The sequence below is a fragment of the Pelmatolapia mariae genome, linkage group LG6 (assembly GCF_036321145.2).
Source record: "Pelmatolapia mariae isolate MD_Pm_ZW linkage group LG6, Pm_UMD_F_2, whole genome shotgun sequence".
NCBI classification, from domain to species: Eukaryota; Metazoa; Chordata; class Actinopteri; order Cichliformes; family Cichlidae; genus Pelmatolapia; species Pelmatolapia mariae.
This window is the reverse complement of record NC_086232.1, coordinates 20,115,855-20,141,015: the sequence shown is the minus strand read 5'-3', so window position 1 is coordinate 20,141,015 and position 25,161 is coordinate 20,115,855. Positions and strand designations below refer to the sequence as shown.

The 25,161-nt window shown below is 41.2% G+C and overlaps 1 protein-coding gene across 3 annotated transcripts in view; it reads left to right on the top strand.

Moving 5' to 3' along the window:
- Window positions 1-25,161, top strand: part of cntln (centlein, centrosomal protein) — an 87,994-nt gene that overhangs the window by 39,302 nt on the left and 23,531 nt on the right. For all 3 annotated transcript variants that reach the window (XM_063476151.1, XM_063476152.1, XM_063476150.1), the window contains 11 exons: window positions 5,306-5,406; window positions 8,007-8,104; window positions 8,890-9,419; window positions 13,021-13,102; window positions 15,091-15,172; window positions 15,519-15,787; window positions 19,142-19,363; window positions 20,753-20,850; window positions 23,592-23,718; window positions 24,005-24,142; window positions 24,810-24,995. In XM_063476151.1, coding sequence (XP_063332221.1) covers window positions 5,306-5,406; window positions 8,007-8,104; window positions 8,890-9,419; window positions 13,021-13,102; window positions 15,091-15,172; window positions 15,519-15,787; window positions 19,142-19,363; window positions 20,753-20,850; window positions 23,592-23,718; window positions 24,005-24,142; window positions 24,810-24,995 — 1,933 coding nt within the window. The remainder of the gene's footprint in view (window positions 1-5,305; window positions 5,407-8,006; window positions 8,105-8,889; window positions 9,420-13,020; window positions 13,103-15,090; window positions 15,173-15,518; window positions 15,788-19,141; window positions 19,364-20,752; window positions 20,851-23,591; window positions 23,719-24,004; window positions 24,143-24,809; window positions 24,996-25,161) is intronic.

Here is a 25,161-nt window from a genome sequence, read left to right as displayed (position 1 = left end):
AATCATGATAAATGGATGAAGAGATGGATGAATTGATTTTTTTTTAAATGGTAAATGGCCTGTATTTGTATAGCGCTTTACTTTACCAAAGCGCTTTACACTACATTCAGTCATCCACCCATTCTCACACACATTCACACACTGGTGATGGCAAGCTACATTGTAGCCACTGCTGCCCTAGGGTGCACTGACAGAGGCGTTTTTATGGGAAACATTTAGTGTGTGTTAAAAATAGTTTCCAAAAGTGAAAATGCCAATAAGGGTTTCATTATCAGTGGCCATCTAAAAAAAATTGGAGGTACTGGAAGTTAAAGAACGAGTTTAAATATTTCCATGAGGTTTATGTTAACCCATGCTTTGAACGGTTCATCATTAGGGACCACTTTCACGGTTTTTGCTGTTCATCGATACAAGGTTTCATACAAACTCCTTTATGTAATAATGTCATCATAACTAGATCAGTATAAAGGGCAATGTAAACATTCAGCATTTAAACCTGTTTAGAGTATCTCTTAGCTTTCTCTATGTTTTTTTTAAACAAAAATAACATAAAAAGACAAAAACTAATAAGACAAATAAACTAACTGACACCAAGGACGATTTCCTACTGGTGTTGGTACATAGCTGGAAAGCAACTGTGGGCAGGGTATGCTAGAAAATTCGCATTGGGATCATTTTATCTGCCTCATTATGCATCTGTCTGCGGCGCTCCATGTCCGTGCTTGTTAATTGTTGTTAAAGGTCTGTTGGTAAAAAGAGGCAGGATTATTTAGGCTCCATAAACAGAATAAACACATGCAGTGCACCCTCAGACTTAAGATGCTATACTCAGACGACATCAAAGCATAAATTAGCTAGCGATTACTGGGGAAAAAGCCTTTGAGATCATTTGCAGTGCTCCTCTGTAGAGAGTGACCATTATGGACGTGAACCTCCCCAATAAGCGACGTTGACTCTAATTAAGTTTAATAAAGTTTAGCCTCATATTCCTCTATTTCTTTTCGTTTCATCTTGATTTGCTAAAAGGTATTAGAAGTAATGAGAGTCTTTTGCCTCCCGGACCAGGGCTTAGTTGGAGGAGGGACACATTTGTTCACACAAACAGACACACAAACAGAATGTTATATGCATTTTCGTAAATCAGACAACTAAGGTTTTCCCTCATTAATTATTTGGCAAGTCAGTTACTATGCTAAAAAAAAAAGAAGCCGTCTTTACACTTAGCTGGTAATTATGTTGCAGGCTTTAGTGGGTCATCTTATCTGATCTTATCGAGACAACATTACAACACAAAATATGTTCTCACAAACACTATTCATACTTACAGTAGAAAACAGTATGTGTCTTTTTTTGTCAAATTTAAAAAGATTTTAATGGACAGGCCTTCTCATTCCCATGTTAAAAAAAATACACCATTATGATATTGTTTGATTTCATTTTAGGATACCTAACGGCATCAACAAGCCTCTTAAACCATGAGTAAAGCGGACATCCTAGGTTGTGGTTGTAACACAAATCCCCATTTACCTCTCACATGATTGGCCTATGGCAGGAGTACCAACCTCTTCGAGATTCACTACTGCTGCTGCCGCTGCATTGCCGACAGCTAAAAGTAGATCACAGAGGAACGTGAACTCCACCAGTCACCGTTTCTGCTGACAGCAGTGGCTTATCCGCTGAAACTCCCTCCATGAACAAACAGCCTTCTAGTCCGAGTTTAACCATGGGGGAAATCTCCCCACACACCCCAAAAACAAGAATCTTTCCCCAGTGATGAAAATGCCAGTGGTGTTTTCACTTTCTCACCCTGTTCCCCGCTCTGTGCCGAGAGAGAAACCAAGAGGAGGCTGGCGTGTGAAATCACAATGGCTGCGAATGATGCGTTGCGTTGTACACAATTGTGGAGGTACACTGGCAGTTTGTGCTCTAAGCTGTTTTCAGCGCAGCACATGTAGAGATGAGATCAAATGACATGGAGTGGATAGCTCGTGGCTGAAGTACCAGCACAGCATGAGCGCGAAAATGTTTTTTAAAACGGGGCCAAAAGAGCGGCGTGAGACATAGACTTACATTGTAGACCACATCATTAGCAAACATAACACCTGTCTGTTGCCTTTAGTTTAGTTTCTGCCAAGAAACTTCTTTTGCTTTTATGCCTGCTGAGTGTTTTTTTTTTTTTTTCTTTTACCTTAGGTGAAGCGGCAAGTTGAGAGGGAATTGAAAATTGTCCGGCTAGCTTCATTTGATTTATCATCCTGATTAAAAAAAAAGAAAAGAAAAAAAAGACTCAAAGTACTCTGTAGGAGGTGCTGCTTTAGAGAACATTTTCTCCTTAGCAATATGTAGCATATGACAGGAAATCATGGCTTCATTTGAAATAAATTTCACTTTACTGGAGGTAGCGCAACATAGGGAAAAGATGGTGAAAGTATTTTGTTTCAGGTGCAGGTTGGTGTAGTGTGATGCACATCTAAAACAGCTCCTTGAGGTTGGAGTTTGAGCTTGTGGCACAACTATATGATGCTGCCTAAATATTTAATTTAAATTCTTGACGCTGCTCTTTTTTTTATTACCATATCTTCAGTAGAGTGAAAATACTTTGCCTCTATTTATCAGATTACTCACTCAAGGAGTTGGAGTTCATCCTAATTTGAAATCACATTTTTGACATTTTTATTTATTTAAAGAGAGAGGTTGTAAAAACTGAAAAAAAAATGTAGTTCTAGACACAAAGTAAGAAAACAGAAAACTTGTGGGACTAAAGATAAAGATAATTTAACATTTAACTTTAAAACTGAAACAAATGGAACAAATAGCATAGCAGTCAATTCTAAAATGCAAATTCACCAGTGAACCAAAGGTGTTTAAATGTTTTGGGTGGGTTGCACGGTTGCCGTACATTTTCTTCTGGAAAATTACCTTACCAAATTTGTATTACTGCTGTTGTACCAACCCTAGCTCTGTTAATTTCCTATCTCTTATAGATATGAGCAGAGTCTGCCACAACTGTTACTGAGTACAAGTTGCAGTAGTCTTCCATCTACAGGATGTTATGCTGTGAAACTGCAGTCCCCTGGCCAATGAACTCCATTTGCAATCCAATCTCTTCTTCATCTAAGAAACTATGCTTATCCTTCAGCAAAACTGAAAGTTTTACATATGAGCTTTGGTTGAGCATCAATACCATCAGCATCCAAACAGGCATAAAAAAGAAACATGAGATGGAGCAGGCTCCTTTCACATACTGCATATTTCAGCTCATTTGTCCCATTAACAGCCTGGACACATAAGGCAGTGCCTCTGCTTCATCGACTAGAGTTCATTTATGGAGGAAAATCTATAGAAGAGCGACACATATCCATCTGCTTCCTCACTCCCTTTGGGAGAGTCATTTGTGCACTTATTTAGGCTGTGGTCAGCCATTAGACTATGCCTCTCTGCTGGACTGTGTGGACTAAAATGCTAATTACTTCCCATCCCTTTGCTATGCCGATAACTTCTCCCATGTAATTTTCTTGCCATATGTCTGGAAGAATCTCTTGGTTGGTGTAGCAAAATTAGATTGGTTGAAACAGGTGCCGAGTTTGTGTTAATTGGCATTATGCACATCATAATTCACCCTTACCACAAATGCCCTTTTACTACTCAAATGCTTCATAATGGAACATGCTTGCTCAGCTTACCACAAGCCTTAAGAGTCAGCCAGGAGGAAGACCTGCCTTTGTAATGAGGTTAACTGAGGGAAGAATGCCACTATAGTAGGAGCTTGTTTCTAGTGTTTCTCTTTGACTCCGTGGAGCAAAGGGGAGGGAAATTAGGTGTGTGTTTCAGGTGTGGTTGTCTCAGTGGGTTTGTGTGTATCCTCAGTAGACTTCAGTTGGGGTCCTAATAATAACTTGAAAGTGCAAAGTCTAGAGCATGGCTCCACATAATTAGCCTTTAGCAGGAATCAAGCTAATTGCAGAGAGGTAATTGGGCACACTTTACAGTCTGTTTGTCTGCTGTGATACACACAAACACCCACAGTTACACACTGTACTTTCCCACCTTGGCGTTTCATGTTGCTTGTCACTTTGATTTCCAGATGAATTAAAAAGCATTTTAATTAGTTGATTTCTTCGCCGTGTCATCTTTTTTTTTTTCCTTGGGAACAGAAGCCAGCACATAAGATTTGAGTTAAAAAGTCCATTAAAAGTTTCTACATTAATGGCTTCCACAGTGGAATTGAGAGTAAAAGATTCTCATCACACAGTTCTTGTGTTGATTGTTTTTTTGCGTTTCTTTGTTACTCCTTTCATATTTTACTGTTCTACAGCCAGAAACCTTTGGAAATGAATGTAGTGAAACTTTACTCATTTTGGGAAACTGAAAATGATGTTCAAAATTGTTGGTTGGCTCTAGTTTTTATGATTATGCTGCTAAGTAAAGAAGAAATGCAATTGTCAAATTTCAGATTCTATGATATTATCGCGGTGTGACCTTTTGACATGTGCACTGACCTTGAATTTGACCTTCCTAGTAGCAGGAGATCTGTAATACTGCAAAGTGAACTTAGAATTTTTTTAAAGCAAATTAAAATATCCCAGCAGTTTTCATTTTCTTTCACAATATGCTGTTGAAAATAGGAGTGGGCGATTTAGGAAAATAAATTCTGAATAACGTATCGGTGATTCCAGCTGGCAATTTATTAATGCAAACAAAACAAAGGGGCTTCCTGCTTTTCCAGTGAACTACTGTCACTGATGATAGACCACCTAAATCAAAGTGTGACTTTATTCCTACAAGGTGCCAACACTAGCTTTACAGTACAGTAGTATCAACACAGAATTGTACACAATTTAAACTCATCTAAAGAATAAACATAGGTGTAATATATACACATATATATATATATATATATATATATATATATATATATATATATATATATATATATATATATATATATATATATATATATATATATATGTATATATATATATGTATATATATATATATATATATATATATATATATATATATATATATATATATATATATATATATATATGTATGTATGTATATATATATATATATATATATATATATGTATATATTTAAAAATATTAAATATCTCACAAACAGTAGCCAATCGGCTATTTCATACATCATATCTGGACTCAGTACATCAAAATCTATCATAAAGAAATAAAACATTTTATCTCTGAAGCAGACATCTGAAAAATGATTAACCAGTGTTTCGAAAAACATAGATTTGACTTAGCAAACTTTGTTTGAAGGAAATTTGATGTTGTGTTTAATGCAGAGCTGGCTTGGAAGAAGAGCTTGACATGCTGCGAGTCCAGGCTGCTATGGACCGGGCCACAGTAAAGGAACTCCACCTCTGTCTTGCAAACAAACACCAAGGTGAGCATTTTCCTTCACACTAGTTCTTCTTTTTGTCAGGGAGTGCCTTAAAAATTACAAAATAATGTTTTTCTCTTCGGTCTTTATTAATTGAATGCATGTTTCAATTTGTCTGAAAATAATTAAACTAAACTGAATTCTACACAGTTATTCTGTTTTTAATTTTAAGCTCATGTTGTTTGCAATGCTACTTCTTCTTCTTTTTTTTTTAATTAAGCACTGGTCTGGTCAGGGCCATGTGCATTACTGCGCGGATTTAATAAGACTACTCCCAGGAGAATTCATAGGACAACTCAATTAAGACTTGATCAACTCCTGGTAAATTGATTAGGACATCAAGTGTGGTGTCCATCTTGTCTGCATGTATTATTCCTGGTGTTAAAAATTACATCCCTTTTAATCCAATCTGCAGCTTTGTCAGATGCTGACCACTGCAACCAGTACCTTAATTAACTAGTTCAATAACAGATCTGTTCTATATCACTTTAATTTTCTTCACAACCAATGATGGTGTCTGGTGAAGATGCAAGCATGTGATTTAAAGGATTGCACTAATTAAAATAGTGGCTCGACTTCTGTTGGCAGTCTAGTTAGGAATATGAGAAAGCAGCCTCTGTTGAAAGGACATGCTTGGCTTTACATTTTGTCAGGGAAGAATCCTTTAACTTTGACCGAGTGTGGTCTCAGCAATAGATAGAGCTGTATTGATTTATCGGCTGATATCAGCTGCCAGTGTGTTGATATCTCCATTTATAATAGCCTCTAAGTAAATTTAAAAAGTGAAGCAGAGACTGGAGAAACACCCTTCAACCATGTTATGAGTGTTGATGTTGCACAGTTCCTCAGCTCTCCTGAGTAACTCAGTTAACCCAATGCTGTAGTCTTTAAAATAGCAGATTAATGTGTTAATAAAGCAGGTACAAATAAATAATAAATGGTGAATAAATAAGCTTACATAAAAAGCGGAGTAGCATCATAGAGGGATTTAATGACATTTAAACACTGACATAAATCTATGCATTGTCTGCGCCTGTTTTGACTATATTTTATTTTAATAAGGCATCTGTGTTTTCTGATTTGGTATAGTTTTAATATAGTCTTTAGTATAGTCTGCTGTTTTGCAGTCCAAATAAGGTTACACCATTGTGGCTATATTCAGAATATTTCATATTAAATCTAGACTGAACTGAGTATATCTGGAGTCAGTTGGACATAAAGTCAAGACTCTTAAGAGGAAATTATGGATGGCCATAAGATTTACTCCTGAGGAACCGCTTTGACCCGATCAAAAAGATGCAAGGTTCAGTCGCTCACACCAGGATCACACTAACTAAAGACAGCAGATGAAAGGAACGGAGTCTTTGTGCTGCTTCCTATGAGGAGACACGGGAGGGATGTTAATGTATGCTGCAGTGCCAGAACCTCCTTCAACAGTGGGTGACTAGGGAGCCACCACGTCTTCTTATCAAGGTAGTGCTGAGGTGCCAACTCCCATGCCACCAGTGCTGGAGCTGGATAATTGTCTCCCAACCTGGTTATGTACCCAGCGAACACAGCAGCCCTCCTGTCCTATTTGGTGCTCTGTCTGATTGAATGTGACATGTAGGGAAGACAAAAGGGCAGGCTAATTCAAAGTAACAAACTTCCCTGGGCAAAGCATCAATGCAAAGCAAGGGAGCAGCAGCTCTTTACAACATGACCCTCTCTCTTTTTGCTCTCTGCTTCTGTGGCCGCTTTTTTCCCCTCAGCTCGTTCTCCAAAAGATCAAGTGACCTAAAAAGTCAAGGTCCTGAATATTTAATGTTTCCAGCCTCATTGTACAAATTATTTTGGTCATCCCGTCAGGAATGTTTAAACAGGAGAGAAAGAAAAGTAGAATGTTTTGTATTGTTTTGTGTTGCCCTTCGCATATACGTAGGCAGGGAAGTTGTTTGTACTTCAGCAGGTAGATACTGGGTAGGTAGCAGTGACAGAGGTCTGTTAGATTGTGTTAGATGTGTTCATGAATACACATGCATCAAATGCCTGAGCGCTTGCACTCTTGCATGCTTTCTGTTGTTATCATAAAGTCTAAATCGTATGTTTGCCAGGGCCACTATTGAAGTTCCCAGAATAAAGCTGCATGTTTGTCTGTGGAGATTAGAAGTCCTTTGGGGAAACACAGTGGACTACAAAGCAGTGCAGCCTGGGGCTGTGTATTCACAAGGGATTCAAGCACTTCTCTTCGTTTGTTTTAGGTCCCCAGAGAGAGGTTGCACATAGTATACACCCGCCTGCACTTCTGAGCCCTGTTTTCCTATTTCCCGGTGGACTATTAAATAAAACACCTTTCTATTAATCTGAAGTTAAAGGGCTGTGTAAGATTTTTGAAACCAAAGGTGTTTTTTGGAGAGAAAATTCCAAGTCCACATGAAAACAGCGTTAGGGATTTTTCAGATTTGATTGACAAAAAAGAAAAAAGACACTGAACCTCAGGAAGGAAATTAGACCTTACTAATGCTAATTGATTTAAATGTACCCTTTTTATAATTATTCTATTGATTGAGCAGCTTGAATTTGACACAAAGTGTCACAATAACGAGCTTTGTTCTTCTTTGCAGAATTACTTCACAAAATGGTTGAGGAGCACCAGGTCAAAAGCAGCACTCCGAAAAAGCCTTCTCTTCTTTCAGGTCGAATGGAGCAGTCATTGAAAAAGGTACAGCACTATGCCGTCACGAGGTGTTCTTTGTCACTGTCTATAAAGGAAATCCAACACAGCCTTAAGTACAGCATGGCAGCTCTCAGAAATTTTTGGTTTTGCTCTTTCAAGGATAGTTTAACGGTGTTCGTATGCGTTGGAGAAGGGTCATGTAGTAATTTCCAAGCACAGTATCAACTAGACAGTCTATAAATTGCCAAATATAATTTGTGTATCCCAGAAAATACTAGCTGATTTAACGTAGATTTCATAGGTTTGGAGGCATGTTTTACGCTCACACTCATACACACATTTAAAACCCTGCTTGCATGAGCTTATATGTTCCCCCACCCCTTCAGCCTTCATGGCAGTAAATCATCAGGAGTGGGGATAGCAGTCTAATTTTGTTTGAAGGGTACCAGGCTTCACCAGCAGGCAGAGAGAGAACCAAATAAAAGGGAAAAATTGCCTGGAGGCACAAACCCAGCAGGCATCCACTGTTCTCTTAAACAGTCTCCACCAAAGATCTAACAAATAGACTAAGTGCTCATGGTTGCAGCGTAGTTAAAGGTGATCAGGGTAACGGGGTGCAAGTCAGATGTCCATAACCGTGTTTGACTGGGAACGACGGTATTGCTCCCCTCTCCACCCCCCACCCACACAGCAAACTGTAATTACGCACTTGGGAAAATATCAGTGGAGAGGAAAACTAGTAAAATTTTAAACTAAAAAATAAACCTACAGATTAGGTTTTGATTATTTTGTAACACAGAAGCCCCATATATGTTTTTTTTTCTTTTCAGATTGATCAACTGGAGCAAAGAATGATAAGCATGGAGGAGCAGACAGAAAGGCTGAAAGATGAAAAAGAGCAGCTACTCGAAGTCAATGAAGACTTGACCCACAACTGCCGCAAACTCCAAGCCTCTTTGGATCATCAAAGAACTCAAGAAACTGCTCGTGAAAAGGCAGCCCGTGCACAGGCCGTGGCTCAGGAGGAGCAGCACTGTAGTGAGATCAAGGCTCTAGAAGCACAGCTGGCCTCATCTCAGAAAGAGGCTACCAAGCTTCATCAGCAGTTGCTGAAGCTGAGACAGGAGCTGGGGATTCTCAGAGCGGCCAAGGACTTCTATAGGAATCGTGCTGCAGGACCGATGCGGGCAGGTGGGATCACTAACAGCATTAGCAGCAAGGTCAAATTCAAAACAACCAGGCACAGAGTTCTGCTACGGCAGCGCAGCCACCAAAGAGTCGGCGCCAATCAAGCCATCAGCTGGCAAGGCCCAAGCTCCAGTGCCGCTAAAGACGAGTGGGAGGACATGAGCGTAGAAAGGTAATGATACACATGCACGCGCACTGACGCACATATTCTCACACACCCCCCCTCATTATTTTTAGGTGTTTGGGCAGAGGGGGGGGGGGGGGGGGGCACAGCAGCATCGAGGGGACAACGTGCATTTGCAAAGCGTAAGCAAATGGGTGATTGAATTTCATTGTCTGTCTAGTTGGTATTCAGGAGCCAAAAGAAGAATGTGAGCAAGAATGATAGAGAGAAGGAGAGAGGAGGGGGGGAAACTACTGTCAGATCCTTTGAAATATCCTGGGACGCCTCGCTTGGAGCTTATTGACTGAAATTTGCATGCAAAATTAGCCACCTCTCTACACAAAGTTGAACCAATGCCAGAAAAGCCCAGGGATAAGGGGCCGCCAAAGCCTTGATACCTTCCAGTGATGCCATTTTCATGCACTAGTCACGCTACCCCGAAATTGACAGTTTGGCAGTTTGATTTAATTTACTCGTTCTTTGCATATTTACTACCCCCCATCGACAGCACTAAGGATCCCCCTGCAAGGACCCAGTCCACCCCCTCCTCCCAAACACACACACACTCCTATATGAAGCCCACCTTGCGTCTAGTTATGTTAGTTATCTTGTGGCATGTCGGTTCACAAATATATGTGTGTGTGTGTGTGTGCTGCTCTTTTTTTCCTCCAGCCACCCCATAGCCCCCTCCCAACACACACACATAGACATACACACATACACTTCCTTTCCATCCCACACTCCTCTCCTTAGCTCCTCGCCTTAATTTGGTTAGATGAATTTTGAATGACCCTACTCGGATCAGTACCAGATGTCTACAAGCTGTTTAACACCCTCTAAATTAAGAACCATCGACAGTAATTATTTCATGTATGTTTTATGCAAAAAAGCCACTGAGCCAACATCTATTGAGTGATGGCTGAAATGATTTGATTTCAAACACTCGCTGATATTTATTTCCCTTCTCTTTCTCTCCCGGTATGCCTTGCTCTACACGCTCTCTCTAGCTAACTAACTCACTACCTCTTCACCGACTAATTCATCAGACTCTAATCCACCCCAGCTCTATCCGCATGAGGCCGTTTAACGGGGACTGGGTGCAGCTATGCCCTGCTTTCCTAATACCACTCCATGTGGCTAATAAGCAGCAGTCTAATAAACGCTTTACCTGAGAGGAGGATCTAAGTGGATTTTTGAAGAAGGGGCCTAAACTGAGATGTTGTCTTATTTAAGGCACCTGTCAACTGATTTGCTACTGTAAAGCCTTCTGTGCCTCGTATCTTCTAGGGGTCCTCTTCACAAATGCTGTCTATGTCTGGTTGACATTCCTGGAAGGTACAGTATTTCTGCCTAAGGAGCTTTGGCCTAAATAGCACCAAATAAAGATGTCAGACTCGTTAAGGCTACTGACAAGTCTTTGTTTTTTTCCCCCACCTTATTTTTCTCGCTGCCTCTGGCACCTGCTCTCAAGTTTTGAACTGCTAGAGGCAGCTGACCAATTTAAGCAGATCAGCAATTTTGCTGCTAAGCAGGAAAGAAAAAGAGCAAGCAGGTATCAGACTCAATCATTCAGTTATGCTAGATGGAATAAGGGATATGTATTTTTGTGTTATATAAACTCTTGATCAGTGCTGCAGGACAGTACATTTCAGATGATTGGGCCACAAATTATGGATAAGGATAATATCAAAGATGGCAAACATTAATTTTCTCTCAAGGTACCAGAGTTTAAAAACGCTGCTGGAGGGATTTGCTGTGATTGAGAACATAAGAGAACATTCCTTTATTTAAATAAAACAGTAGCATAGGAGTAGATCAGGGATGTCAAACATAAGGCTCGGAGGCCAGAATTGGTCCGGCATATAATGTGGCCCACTGGACGGCTTTGGAGAATGTGAAGAGAAGGAACAATTTTGCCATTTTTTTTAACTGTATTTTCAGAAGTTTTACAGCTTTTCATCCTGATAAAGAAATCACCCATAGCCATTCACACAACACCAAAATAATTAATTAATAGTCCCTGTTCTTTCACTACCTACTAAATAATCATTTTAAAGACAATTTTAAAGAACAGTAGTAATTAAAAAATAATTTAAAGAGCATTTTCTGTGAATTAACAAAAACTTTGTTTTATAATAACAGGATATTCTGGGCATGGGCTACATATTTATTTAAGCCCAAAGAGTAGTGCTCACAGATTTATTTTTATACTGTTGAGATTGCACTTCTTTTTCTTATATTAAAATATTACCTGGATTAAATGTGTAGTTAAATTTGCTTACTGTGACAGAAAGGGGAATTTCACTAGTTTGGCCCACTTAAGATCAAAGCCTGTATGGCTCACAATGTAAAATGAATTTGACATCCTTGGAGTAGACAAAGGTAATCTTGGGGTCTTAAAAATGTACAAGTGCCTTAGAAAATACATTATTCCTAAAGGCCAGCAGGAGGCGACTGCTCTGATTGCAAATAGAAGTCCAGTTGTCTCTCTGGATTCATGAGCACAGTAAATTTTTTATGGTTCACATCCAAAATTAACATGATGTTCATTTTGTAAAATACAGCCCCATGTAGAGTAAGACAGACCAGCAGAGTATGCTTTAGGCTGTGCCTACCTGCCTGTGACTGACAGGTTAATACTGTAGGGGCATGCATACTGTATCTGGTCAGTTCTCAGTGAGATCCACCCCTTACACCCCTTGGATCCTCTCATTTCCTCAGTGTAAGCATCTGCATTCATTATGTTTCTACATAACTGGTTATCTGTATTTGCTCCACACAGGTTTGGACTCAGCATGTAAAAGCTTAGACATGTCCTCACATATAGAGTGGAAGCACCATGTACTGTAAATATATATATGTTGTGTCTTAAAGAGGAACTAGGGAACAACTAGTTAGACTGCAGACACAATTAACAACTCCATTAATAATACTACATTTAAGTTGGATCTATTTGCTGTCATCACCAAGTCGATGCACACAACCCTGGTGTTAGTGTTGGTGATTCATAATCCTTAGCAAAGTCCCTGTGCCCCTTCCAGGCTGGTTTTAACCCTAACTAGCCCCCAGTCTTGTCATGTTCCAGTTAGATCCTCTCTCTGTGGTCTTTACCTCCGCTGCTTCTCCCAGACCCCACCTTAATAAACCCGCCAGCGTAAATGTCACTGGCTTCCACCTTCACGTCAAAGGTCACTGTCAATAAACCTGTGTGCATGTGTGTGTGTGTGTCTCTCAGGAAGCCCTTACCGTGCGTCCATCAGATGCAACTTTGCTTGGCTCCGCTCAGCCGTGCCTCTCACACATGTCTGTCACACACAGAGGGCTAATGAAGGCCACAGCCGCTCTCATACATGTTGATGCATTCACAAACAGCACCAGACACTGCAGCTTTTCACTTAATTTACACACACATTTACACTTCCAGCTCAGAAATTGGATGGGACATTGATTTTCTGTTTGAAGGAGGGGGCCGAAATGCACATATTTTTGCTTGATGTCAACTAAATCAACCATAAAAGGTAAATTGGATTTTTGTCCAAGGGTGGTACTTTTAGAACCAGGGTTGTCGGTTCAACTTCTAGTCTGTAATAGACTTCACCTTTCTCTACAGTGATAGTGCAGAGGAGTACTCGGACAGTCTCAACAGCCTGCCCTCGGCGACCGTGCCTCACAGACAGCACACTAATAGACAGGTTGGTCTGCCCTTGTCTTTTAATTGTTTTTGGACTTAAAAAAGGAATAAAGATACAGTCAGAAGTAAGCGTCAGCTGTTTCCTGCTCACTGCTTTTTTGTACAGATTAACATTTTACTTGGGTTTGTGTGAATATTCAGCCTTTAAATGAAACTGACTACAAGTGAATTAAATTAATGAAGGCCTTAGTATACAATGTCTCTCCTTGGTTCTAAATACGAGTGTAAATTTCAGCATATTTTTAGTAATTCTCTCAGACAAGCTTGTCATTTCTTTAAGTAGTCTTCAGGAATAGTTCTCCAGGCCTCTTGAAGGACATTCAAAGCTCTTTTTTGGACGTTTGCTGTTTAATGTGCATTTCCTGGCTCTGAGGATGACAAACCATGAAAGAGCCTGTACCATGTTTTGTACATGTCTGTGTACAACAGTGTACCTCTCTCCTGAGCTCCTCTGTAAATACTGGTTAGAGTTTGAACCAACATTTTCAAATTTGTATGTTTTTCGATGGAAAAAAGTAATACTTATCAAATAATGTCTAGAAGGTGTAGGTAACACTATAGGTAATTCAGAAGTGATCGAAAACTGCAATTCTTCAAAGGCCCACTCAAGGGATGTTTTACAAAAGGCTTACAGCTTGATACAAAAAAAGAGTTTTAGTCTATTTTCTCTGTCCGTGACAACAAAGATAGGTATCACCAACATTTAGTTGTACTAAAAAAAAACTAAAACAAAAAAAAAAGTGTATCAGCTAGCTGTTTTTTGTTTTTTTGTTTTGTTTTTGCTAGCCAAACTTAGCATCGCTCTTTATTGAATTATTGTTGCATCCTACTTACAAAACTAGCCCTGCAGTTCTAACATTATGTAATAACTTTGTAACTCCATCCTGAAATAGTAGCCTGCAAAGCAGTGGAGTGACGTCTCAGTGGCTATCCATCCATCTTTTATATACAGTTTATTGTCTGCATAAATAATTCTTAGGGCCTCTGTAACTACTTTTTGTGTTGTTTGAGCCGTGCTGTACTATTCATTTTTAACTGGCTATCGCTTTATGTCTGCATTCACAAAGACTTTCCTAGTCTTGTGACTGAGGAAGCCTTTGTGAATGCACACCACGAAATCATTAGGCCTGGACCCTTGCACTTGTCCACATCAAACCTCTTCACAGTGGTACATGGCAGATCCAAACCCTTGAGAGAAAAGTCCGTCAAGAGGAGAGACGAAGAGAGAAAGAGAGGGGCCTTAAAGATGTGCTGCCTCCTCTCTTCTCCTCTTTTTCTCGTTTCAGCAGCACCGAAGCAAAGTAGAAAGTAGAGAGGAGATGGTTGTTGTGAATATAACCTGGGAGCTGTCAGGGCCCTTATCTCAGATCCCCTTTAGTTTCCCCAGTCCTGATCCTCTAAATGTGCCCATCAGCTCCTTCTGGGCTCATCGCTTTGACAGCCCAAGCCCCTCGCAACGTAGTATGTCACAAACCAAAGGGTTCATCTACCCTTTCCTCTCTGCATGCATGATCAAAACTGGCACTGATCAAATCCTACCTGTCCCCCATACAAAGAATGTAGGCAGAGAGCAAGGAGTGAGGTAGGGGGCCCTTTCTTTGATGTCACTACAAATGATGGTGCAGTTGGGAGTTGTCACAAACACACATGCGTACACACTTTTGCGTGCAAATGACTACACTCTCACACACACCCGTCACACCGTAGGAGTGAATCAGGGCTTTCAGTTGGTGATTGAACAAAGGCGGCATTTGCAAGCATCTGTCAGAAGTAATATCTGTGCTGAGAGGTGTTCAAGTTGGAGTCGGTTGAACATGCTCAGGTGAATTATTAAAGCACTGGGTGATTTGTCTCGTTGCGTTAAGCTGCGCACACTCTGTGATCATGGTGTCGTTATGAGCTGCATCTTAGGAAGAGGAGCATGTCAACTGTTGTGTTACATTAAACGGCTGCTTTTCTTCATTGTCACTGGGTTTTCTGTTCTTTCAGTCCTACAGGTGTTCGCCGATCTCAAACACCGAAGCACCAGCGGCAGAATCTCACAGAAAACAACCCGACATTCTGGCCCGAGGTAGCACAAGTTTTCCTTTTGTGAACCCATGCTGGATTACAGAAATCTAATCAACTTTTAATTGAAGCAGATAGAACACTCAGTGTATTTACATGCTGTCGATAAGAAACAAGTATCCGAGAAGTTAACAAGCTTCGTTTTTTCCCCCCCATAACTCGGCACATCTGAATTGGTTAAAAATGGAAAATGTTAATTATTCAGGTTGTTAAATCCATCACAGCTTCCACTTTTGCATACACAAAGATGCACGCCTGTTAAATCTCAGCAGTAGCTTCTAAATTGGGATTTTGAGGTTTTCTGTGCACTTGTCAACTCTGAGGCGGCTGCGTGTACTTCCTCCTGTTAGACGATAAACAGCGTGAGCCGTGGGAACGCGGGACAAGAGGAGAGAAAAGTCGGCAGAGGAGGAAGAGGATGCTTGTGAAGACCCAGCGCTGCTCCTCCTCTTCTCTGCAGCAGCGCATCGAGTCTCTACAGCATCACGTTGACATACTGCGAAGTGCCAGGAAAGATGCTATGCTTTCAGCCAGAGATCTACAAAGGGCCAATGAGATGATCACAGCACAGCTCAACTCCCTCACTGAGAAGCTGTGCAGCAGCAAGCAGCTCACGCAGGTAACTTGGGAAAAACTGGGAGACGAGTTAAGGGAGGCGAGCCGGTTGTAAGTGTTAGGAAGTTTCTCTTTTTTTCCCCCCATCTTTGTCTTTCTTTTGTATTTTCTTGGGGCTGAGAGTGAAGCAGTAGCATGCCCTTATCATGCTTAATAAGTGTGGCTGACAGGCCTACCCTTGTCTGTGGAGGTCAGAACCACAGGGCAGTAGAGAGGAGGAGAATCTCACACGCTCTTTCTCTCTCTGACTCTGCCATTGTCTCCTCCTGCTGAATGTTTCAGCGAGCCAGTTCTCCACAACAATCTTTGTCACCAGCAGTTACTTTTTTCCAAATATGAGCAGTCGTGTTCGCAGACACACACACATACACTCAAGGTGACTACATCCAGTGCCACACACCTTTTAGTTATTTAGTACGTGCCTCCAGGTAAAAAACTCTTAGACTTGGTAAAGAGTGTAAATAAAACACCAAGAGCTTTGGCCCCTAAACAGTAGCTTTCCTGCCAGGTGCTCCTTGTACACATCAGCTTATGTACATACACAGACACACACACACACACACAGCAACACCTTGACAGACAGAGTCGTTAATCTGGCAGGCAGAAACTTCTTTTGGTGAATTCAGACACAGCAGCAGCCAGCAAAGGCCCACTGGACTCTTGATTAGGTGTATGTGTTCTTGTCTGTATGTCCGTATATTTACTTTTCACTTACTGTGGACTAGTACCGATGCAGTATATTGCACTTGCCCACACGGGCCAGAGTGCAGCCCTCATAGTGTTGCTACCTGGGAAGTGGCCCTTCTGCACCCACCAAGGCATCTGATTGCTGAAGTCCAACGAGACCTTAGACTCAGGCACAGCAGTAAAGGCACACATGTACACACACTGTTGTGTGAATGAGTGGACAGAGAGGGAATTGTTGTCTTCCTGTTTGTTTCCTCTTTCCTCCTGCAGTATTAATGCCACTCCACCTGAGAAAGTTGGAGCCGACTGACTGGCCAAAGCTAGGTCTTGTTGCCCTCTCTGCAAAGGCCAAGAGGTGATGGACTTTGGGCTTGTTCCAACCGGTCCTGGCCAACTCTCTAACTAAAACTCTCTGCTTGTAATTGGCTTAGGACAGCCTCCACAGGGGCCATCATGTGAGAAGTAGCATGGCAGTTTCACAGAAACTTGTTTGTGTTGCTCTGTCTCCTGATCCTTCGCCATTCTGTCCTTCTCTTGTTGCTCCTTTCCTTCCCTCCTTCCATTATTAAGTCATATCTTCTCATTTTTTTTCCATTCTTGCTTCCCCTCTCCACTTCTGTGTGTTTGGTTGCGCGTGAACTCTGGGATGTAAATGTATTCTTAACTGTATTTGTATTTCCTTTTAACAACTATTCAGATTCATGCAACATATATGATACTTCAGCCTAACTGGAACACGTGGTTTGATTAAAACTTTTATTTTTTAGGTTTTCAGTATGATTTCCAGCTGTGAAAATAACATTACATTCAATTGCTGATAGTGCATCTAGCTATAATGCAATAATGTGCCCAGAGAAACAGGCAGTCAGCTAGATTACAAGAAAAATTTGACGCAGTGTGTAAAAACCTTAAAGTCGCCCTTCAAAGTGGCATAACGTAACTTAAAAACTCACAGTGCATCCTACTATAGGCAAGTCTAACTTTTATTGAAATCCTTGAGTAATGCATAGCATCCAACTACAGAATCACTTTGTTGCTTGGATAAGCCTTCCTTAGTCTGTCATCAATTCCACAGATGCTTTACTTTGTGGCACACTGTGACATCCCCACTCAAAGTGTGGAGTTGCCTTCCCTCCTTTAATGTTTTTGGGGCAGGGATTATCACAGGATTATCTCTACAAATTTAATGAACTAAGAAAGCAAAGCTCCAAACTTTATTTAAATTAATAATTAACAATAGTATAAAACCTATTGCACAAGAGGTCTGGCCAAAAGAATGATTGCGTAATTAAGAAATTGATGCAGTAAGACAATCTTAGTGTTTCAGTGGTTTATTCATGTTTAAAAATTCCTTTTAGCTACCGTGTGCACAACAGTTTGACTTCATGCAATCATATATATGTCTTTGGGCTTGCAGCTGTTTCAGTCTCTGCTAATGACTTGGAACAGCATCAGTGAGACCACTGCTCACAGGAAAGAGAGACCGGTGTCCTCTCTCCTGGCCTAATGGAACTACCAGTATATCACGCCTGCGTCAGTGTCATCTCTCACCAGGGCTGAAAATGGCCTGTGAAATCAAAGCTTGTCTTACTGGAAGCCTCATCAATGCCTCTCTTAATTCCTGCACTATTGCCACTGGGGCCACAGCCCGCTTTTATTTTGTGCTCCTCCTGCTCTCCTCCCACCCTCCCTGTGGATGTGGCATGTGCATCTTCAACAGAGAGAAGGAAACCTAAAACAGGAGGGATTCTATTAAAAGGTGTCAGCCAGCAACCAGATATCAATAACCTCCGTGTATGCGGAGCAGAGAGCAAACCCATGGGATTCTGTGGTTTCACTTGGGTGTGTGCGCACACCTCGGTGTGTGCTCCAGCATTTACCCTATGTGTGCAGCGCATATCTTCATGTATCACGTCTCCTGTTTGTGCCATTAACCATTCATGTTTGATATGATACCAAATCAGCTAATTGTGGCAGCACTGATTCAAACTCACAGCAATAGGTTTGTGGTCTATACTTTCTTATAAGAAGCAACCTGATTTTTGCTTTTCTCCAGCACATGCATGTGGTTAAAAGTTTTTATCTCACTTAGCATTCTGAATCACAGAGTCACTGTAAATTGTATGCATTCAGTTAGTTGCGTTAACCTTCATCAATCCAGACTCAACTACTGACTAAATACTTGATCTACCTCTTTTCCAAAGTGTGCTGCATGATGGCTATATTATGCATGCCAATTACAGTGAGAATTAGGCTCTATTGACCGGGCAACAGCATCATTTGTCTCCTAATTAGCATAAAAAAGACGTTTTATCGCAGACAAGATATTAAAGGAGAGCTTGCAGCTCACCCGTGGATAACACATACAGTATTTTAAACAAATTGTGTTTATTCTGTCTTTGCATTTATTATATTTCTGAGGAGTATGATATAAAGATCTATGTTAGTCAGAGGAACTCTGCCTTCTTACAGCAGAGTTTTGGTTTGATATAAAGCTTATCAGCTCATGTAGCAGTATATCAATCGCCTGTTACTTTTTTGCCCTCACCATCCAATAACACAAATCTGTGTTTCTTTGTTTTTTTAATAGCAGTGCACCAAACTTTTGCTTCCAGTTGCGGCATCATCACCAGCCTAGCTAACCAATTCTGTCTGTCGGTCAAACCCGCAGAAGCTGACCTCTGACCTGGCTGGTGTGCAGCAGCAGAAAAAGGTTTTGGAGATGGAGTTGGAGCAGTGGAAGCAGATCAAATTCCCCCCGCAAACTACAATACCACCAACAGCACCAGCAAACGCAGAGTGCTCCTGCCAGTGCAGAACCATACCTGCCCCGGCTAACCCTGCCCTCCAAGCCCTGGAGGCTGAGGTCAAACAACTTCAAGCCAAACTTAAGGTTAGCAGTTCTAGAGTTAATGAATTGCCCTCACAGTTGTGTTTTTTTCATTGTGCATGCCTTATGAGGTAAATCTGCTAATAGGATGATGGTATTAAAGATGGTGTTCTCTTCCAATTTTGTGCACTAAGAAGCTTGAGTGCTCGAGAATACCACGAATAACAAGGAAAACTTTGGGAGTATCAGTGGTAAAGGACTGAAAAAATGTATCTAGAGAAAGACTACATCCACTTTCTGCTGTGCTGTGGTAAATCAGGCAATATGAAAATTTCTTACTTCTTTTGCACTTTTTAGTTGGAATTTTCTGTCTTTCATTCTGTTACTTACCATGTTAACAGTACTGAATTTCACATATATTTACATCACTATTTCTGAGTCACTTTAACATTTCACTGGTTTGAAGCATTTGCCGTCCTCGAGGAGTTTAAAAACTCTCAACAGAAACTCTGTCAAGGTTTTACTTTCAAGTTGTGTTTGATTCTGAAAAAAAAACAACAAATTCTTGTGCCTTTCAGTTTACACTTAACATCACTTGAAATTACATTTGATTTCAGCGTGAATTAGCATTTCCTGTCATTTGATCTTATTTCGGAGTGCCTGTCAGAAAGATGAGAAATGGGGAATAACAGCAGAGACATGCCCTACATCAGAGGGAATGAGGTGTGAGTGGTACCACAGTATTATCACCCTCTCAGCAGCCTGCTCGTCAGTGTCACCGCGCAGATTGCCGCTGTCGTTACACACGCCTGAGAAAGTCATGTCAGGTGACAGCGAAAGGGAGAGGCGAGGGATGCGCCGTGGGGGTGCGTGCGCTGAGCGAGTACGTTGTCAAGTGCTTCTACTGGGAGCAGTTCCCACAAGAGACAAAGGCCCTTTAAACCAAAGTGAACTTGCAGGTTCAGATATCCATCATGCTTATAATCAGAAGCCGACCTGTCACCGTGAGCCTTACATCTTTGTTACTCATAAAGAAAAGAGTAAAACACAAAAGGTTATTATTTACAGTTTAATATTCTAGGTTACAGGACATTTGATCATTAGCAGGTCAATTTATTTATTTTTATTGTTAGTGTTCTGGGGTTTTTTTCTTGTTGTACTTGTCTGTTGGTCATTTTCTTTATTAACATTCCTGACTAAAATAAATTCACCCCTCCAGGTCTATAAATTGTTATTTTTACTAATTACTCCCCTTATCCACTTTAAATAACACAGTTTTCCTCTTAACCTCTTTTAGCACCTTCCACCCTCCCACTGTAACTATAATGAGGAGGCATGCTGTGTTTGACCTGTCATCAGCTGTGTCGTGAAAACCTTCCCTACCCCCCAATCACATGCACATTCAGACACATTAACAAACACACACACACACACTGTGTGCCCTCCCCCCAGAGTGCAAGTGCGGAGGTCACGAGGCAGGTGGCGGCTAACAAAGCCCTGCGAGGCCAGCTCCAGGAGAAGGAGGACAAACTCTGCCAGCTGCAGGATAAGTTAGTTTCCCACCTTTTGTTTTCATTAGTGCTACTTCCTCCTTTTTGTGTTTCTTACTGTTGTCTGCAGTCCAGCTCGTATTTTTCCTAATTTTCTTTTTTTTTTTAATACCTGCAGACCTCTCTGTCTGTCTGTCTCTCAATCTCTCCGTGTCTGCATGTTTGGACATCCTCTGCAGCTCTCATCTGTAGTGTTTGATTCCACCATGTGGCAGCTCTGTTGTCTGCCTCACTTCCCTTGCACTGTACATGCTCTTGTGTCTGTGAATCATTTGTGAAATTATGCATGTTCTATTGAGCAAGTCTGTGTGTTTGCGCGTGTGCATGTGAGTGTTTTTTGTGTCATGTGGTGTGGTGTTGCTTACGTGGGTAGCCGATGTGGAATGCTGATCAAAGCAGCGTATTGATTGTTTGCGTGCCGCAGGAGGGACCATTTTGGCCCATGACACTAAAACCCACACAGCATCACTCTGGCCTGTGGGCCACAAGCCCCAGTGAGTTACATGGTTCACCTACTGCAGCGCCCCGCATGCATTACATAGTCATAATGCATATGGCTATAAACAATTCACTTAGGGAAACAGTCATGGTTTGAACTTACAAGGCACATCATCATTCTGCATTACGGATCCCATATTTGAACTGAGAAAAACGTACAAAAAACAACTTGGCTTTCCTCCCTCTTGTTCTCTTTGTCTGGTATGCCGTGTCCTCTGCCTGCCATTCTCAATAATGCATCCAGGGCATGTGTACAATCACAGCGGATATGTGTTTGTGTGTGTGACCAAAGCAGCGAGGATCACAGCCAGGCAGAGCGAGCATCCCTCAGCTGCGTTTCTGCGACAGCCTCCTCCAGCTCTTGTCACACACTCACTCACGCATACGCACACATAACTTGCCGTATCTTCTAGCCTACCACTCCATTTGCCTCCATGGAGGGACCCCTTCTCAGAATGAAAGACATGTCTAGACGTCTCTGAAATATACATCTCAGCACACACACAGGGAGCAAGGCTGCTTCGCCTAAAAGAAGAGAAGGGGGGGTAAAAAAAAGAAAAAAAAGAAATGAATTTCAAAGTACACCGGCATGTCCTCAGTCAATATCCGGCACTATGGCCCTGCCTTATTTATGAAGCTGCTTCTTTCATCTTTAGCCCTGTTGTCTATCAGCCACATGAAACGTCCACCCGCACTTCATTCTTAACAACATACACAGAAATGTGCGCTCGCGCTCACTCTTACGAACACGTACTTCAGACTACTGACTGTTATCATTACAATACACGCATGTTTGATGAACAATATTGCCAACAAGCACAGAACAAAGGGAACAAACGTGTGAGTGATCGGGATATAGTTTGAGGCTCTCTTTCTCTCTTTCCACTAACACTCATAAATAGAGATCACACGCTCCAGCAGAAGCTCTATATATCCTTCATTCTTTTTTATCCTCTATTCTTTTTGGGGTGTAGAAGAAGAACATCTAAAATAAATGTTGTCGATCTAATTGCCATTAGCATTGGGGCAGAGGGAGCTGGTGGGCCTCTTATTGCTGCTCTCACTCTTTAAGTCAACACCAGACAGTCATCTGAAAGGTTCAATATGGGTTTTCTCATTAATGGCCAAATCCATGGGGTAACCAGCTAGCGCTACTCGCCCCCCCCCAACAAAGTCCCCAGGCTAGACTCCTCTCTCATTTAATTTAATGTCACTCCAATAGGACAAGCTCACATTTATTTAACCAGTCTGCCCTCAGGCACTCATCCACCTAGGGAGGCAGGGACATTTACTTACACGAAAGCATTTGCTCTAGCATTGCGTCATCTGTTTATTTAAAACACACAAGCCATGATGCATGTGGGAGCTAAGAGATCTACTACATCTTTGATATAGAAAAATACAGCAAAAAACATTTAATTAACTGCATCCTTATGATCTTTATTCTATTTGTTCCAATTCCCCAAGGTGCAGACAACCATGAAAATAGCTTTTATTTGCCTCTTATGAAAACAGAATAAAACATGCTAACGTACTGAGACCATTTAAACCGGGGTGTCGCTGCAGAATGTGGGAATATTAATCATGTCAGTATTGCAGGTTATTGAAATAGGAAGTGACAAGTCGCGTGTGTTTTGTTACAGTTAAGACGCTAACTGCTTACAGTACATACACGCTGCTTCTCTTTAGGGAAGTATCGCCGGCACAGCACAGCACACGAACAAACAACATTTCTTAGAGCGTATTCCCTTCATATTACGTCTTTCCCAAGCCAAGTTCCCCCCGGCCAATGTGTTTTTATATGATTGGTGCAACGCTGAGCTGAAAATAATAAACATTTAAGTGCTTGATTAGGCTTTCAAGTAGTGTCGCTGCTGATTCAAAATGCCGTTTGTCAAAGAGGACTCCCCTGTCACGCTTAGTGCGGCATTCCCTGCCAGAGCACTTGTTCTAATATATGCCAGTTAGAATTATATATGCATCCCTATTTCACCCCCCTCTCCACTTACCCAAGCAGCATGCCAGTGTATTTAGTTGTCATAATGAGCTGTCATGCCTGATGTACTGCACGGGGACACTGTGCCTGCCAGCTTTGCGTGTGTGTTCTTTGTATCTGTCTCCGTGCGTATGTGTGTCTGTGTTTGTCTGCGATGCAGAGGCTGTGCCTGTGTAGCTATCTGTGAAGAGTCATTTAGGCGTTATGCCATATGCTGGTATTTGCCTTCATTTGTGTATGTTTTTAGGCTGAGCCACACAGAGCGAGATGTGAACATGAAAAGGCAGCTGGTGGAGGACCTGAAGACACGACTCAAGTTCCTGCAGGAAATGGAGAAAAGTTACCGGGGACAGGTGGAGGAGCTAGAAAAGAAGGTGCTCATCGCGGCTCATCATTGCATCTAATTATTTTGAGGCTCTTCAGCAGAGTGACAGGGGAAAAATGGGCATTGTCATACTCAGCATTTCCCATAGTCCAAAGATTTGTCTCCTGGAAGACTAACGGCAAAATATTTCAGTGCCGTTAAGTGTAGTTACAGAAAACATGGTTGCTAAGGTGATTTGAATGGAACTTTAGGTGAATATATGATGTGATTATCTCCTTTAAAAGAGAAATGCAGTTGCACTATGTCCTTGTTCAGCTTCTTCTTTTTTTAAACAGGTGAAGACTTTATCAGAGGAGGCCAGCAACAGAAAGGCCCTAATCGAATCCCTGAAGAGAAGGCTGAATGTGGCAACAACAGAGAAAAGCCAGTACGAGGCCTCCTGTGCAAAACTGAAAGAGGACTTGGAAAAAAAGGTTGGAAACTGACATGCACTCAGTTTTCACAAAAATTGTGTTTTATGTAACATTTGCAAAGTTGGACTACAGTACAGTTCGGATAATCTTTTTTTTTCTAAGCAGCCCTGTAAACAATCACAGATGAATTCTCTTCAAAGGCAGGGTATAGAATATGATATTGGATCATGTTTTTAAGTTATGCAATTGTTAGTCGAAAGAAAAGTTTTAGAATTTGTGAAAATGCCACTTCTATCCATGTACATCATATCCAGCTATAAAGTTTAAGCCCTTTTCTTACATAACATCAAAAAAGGTTAATATTTTATGTTTTTACTTTAACAGCCTATTATCACTGGATTTCTGACAGTGAACGACATCACATTAAACATTAAAATTCAAAAGTGAAAAAACAGAGTTGGAGTTTATTGTCTTAGATGGCATTTATAGTTCTGGTAATATTAGATAGTCTTATTATATATTTATTTGTGGTAATACCAACTTGAAAATCAGTAAGTCACAAGGAGACACCAAAGTCATAAATGTCAAAATCCTACACACAGGGGCTTGAAAGCAATTTCCACAAATGTCTCATAGACCAATGTGGACTTTCTGCTTTTTTTCCCTAAAACAAAAAAAGATTGTTTGCTTTCAGCTGACCACTTCTGCATGCTCTTTTTCTTCACAGGAACAGCGCATGCATGCCCTACAGGCTCGTGTGGGAGCTGGTGAACAGGCTTTGGCTGCACTGGAACAGACAGCCACTGAGCAAATGGAGGGGTTGACCCAGCAGAGCTCCCATGCCTTGGAAAGGGTTCAGAGGCAGCTAGGCCAGGCCTACTCCCAACTGGAGCAGCTACATTCTTTTATCAAGGTACTGTGTAAAAGAATAAGGGATTAAAACCCAAAAGTCCAGAGTTTGTATACTCAAAACATCTTTCTCATCTTAAATCAGTAGCCTGTGGTTTGGTGTGTTTGCAAGTTCTCTTTCTATAACTTGTATAGGAAAACTAGTGTTGCATTTTTATTTTTCAAAAAGT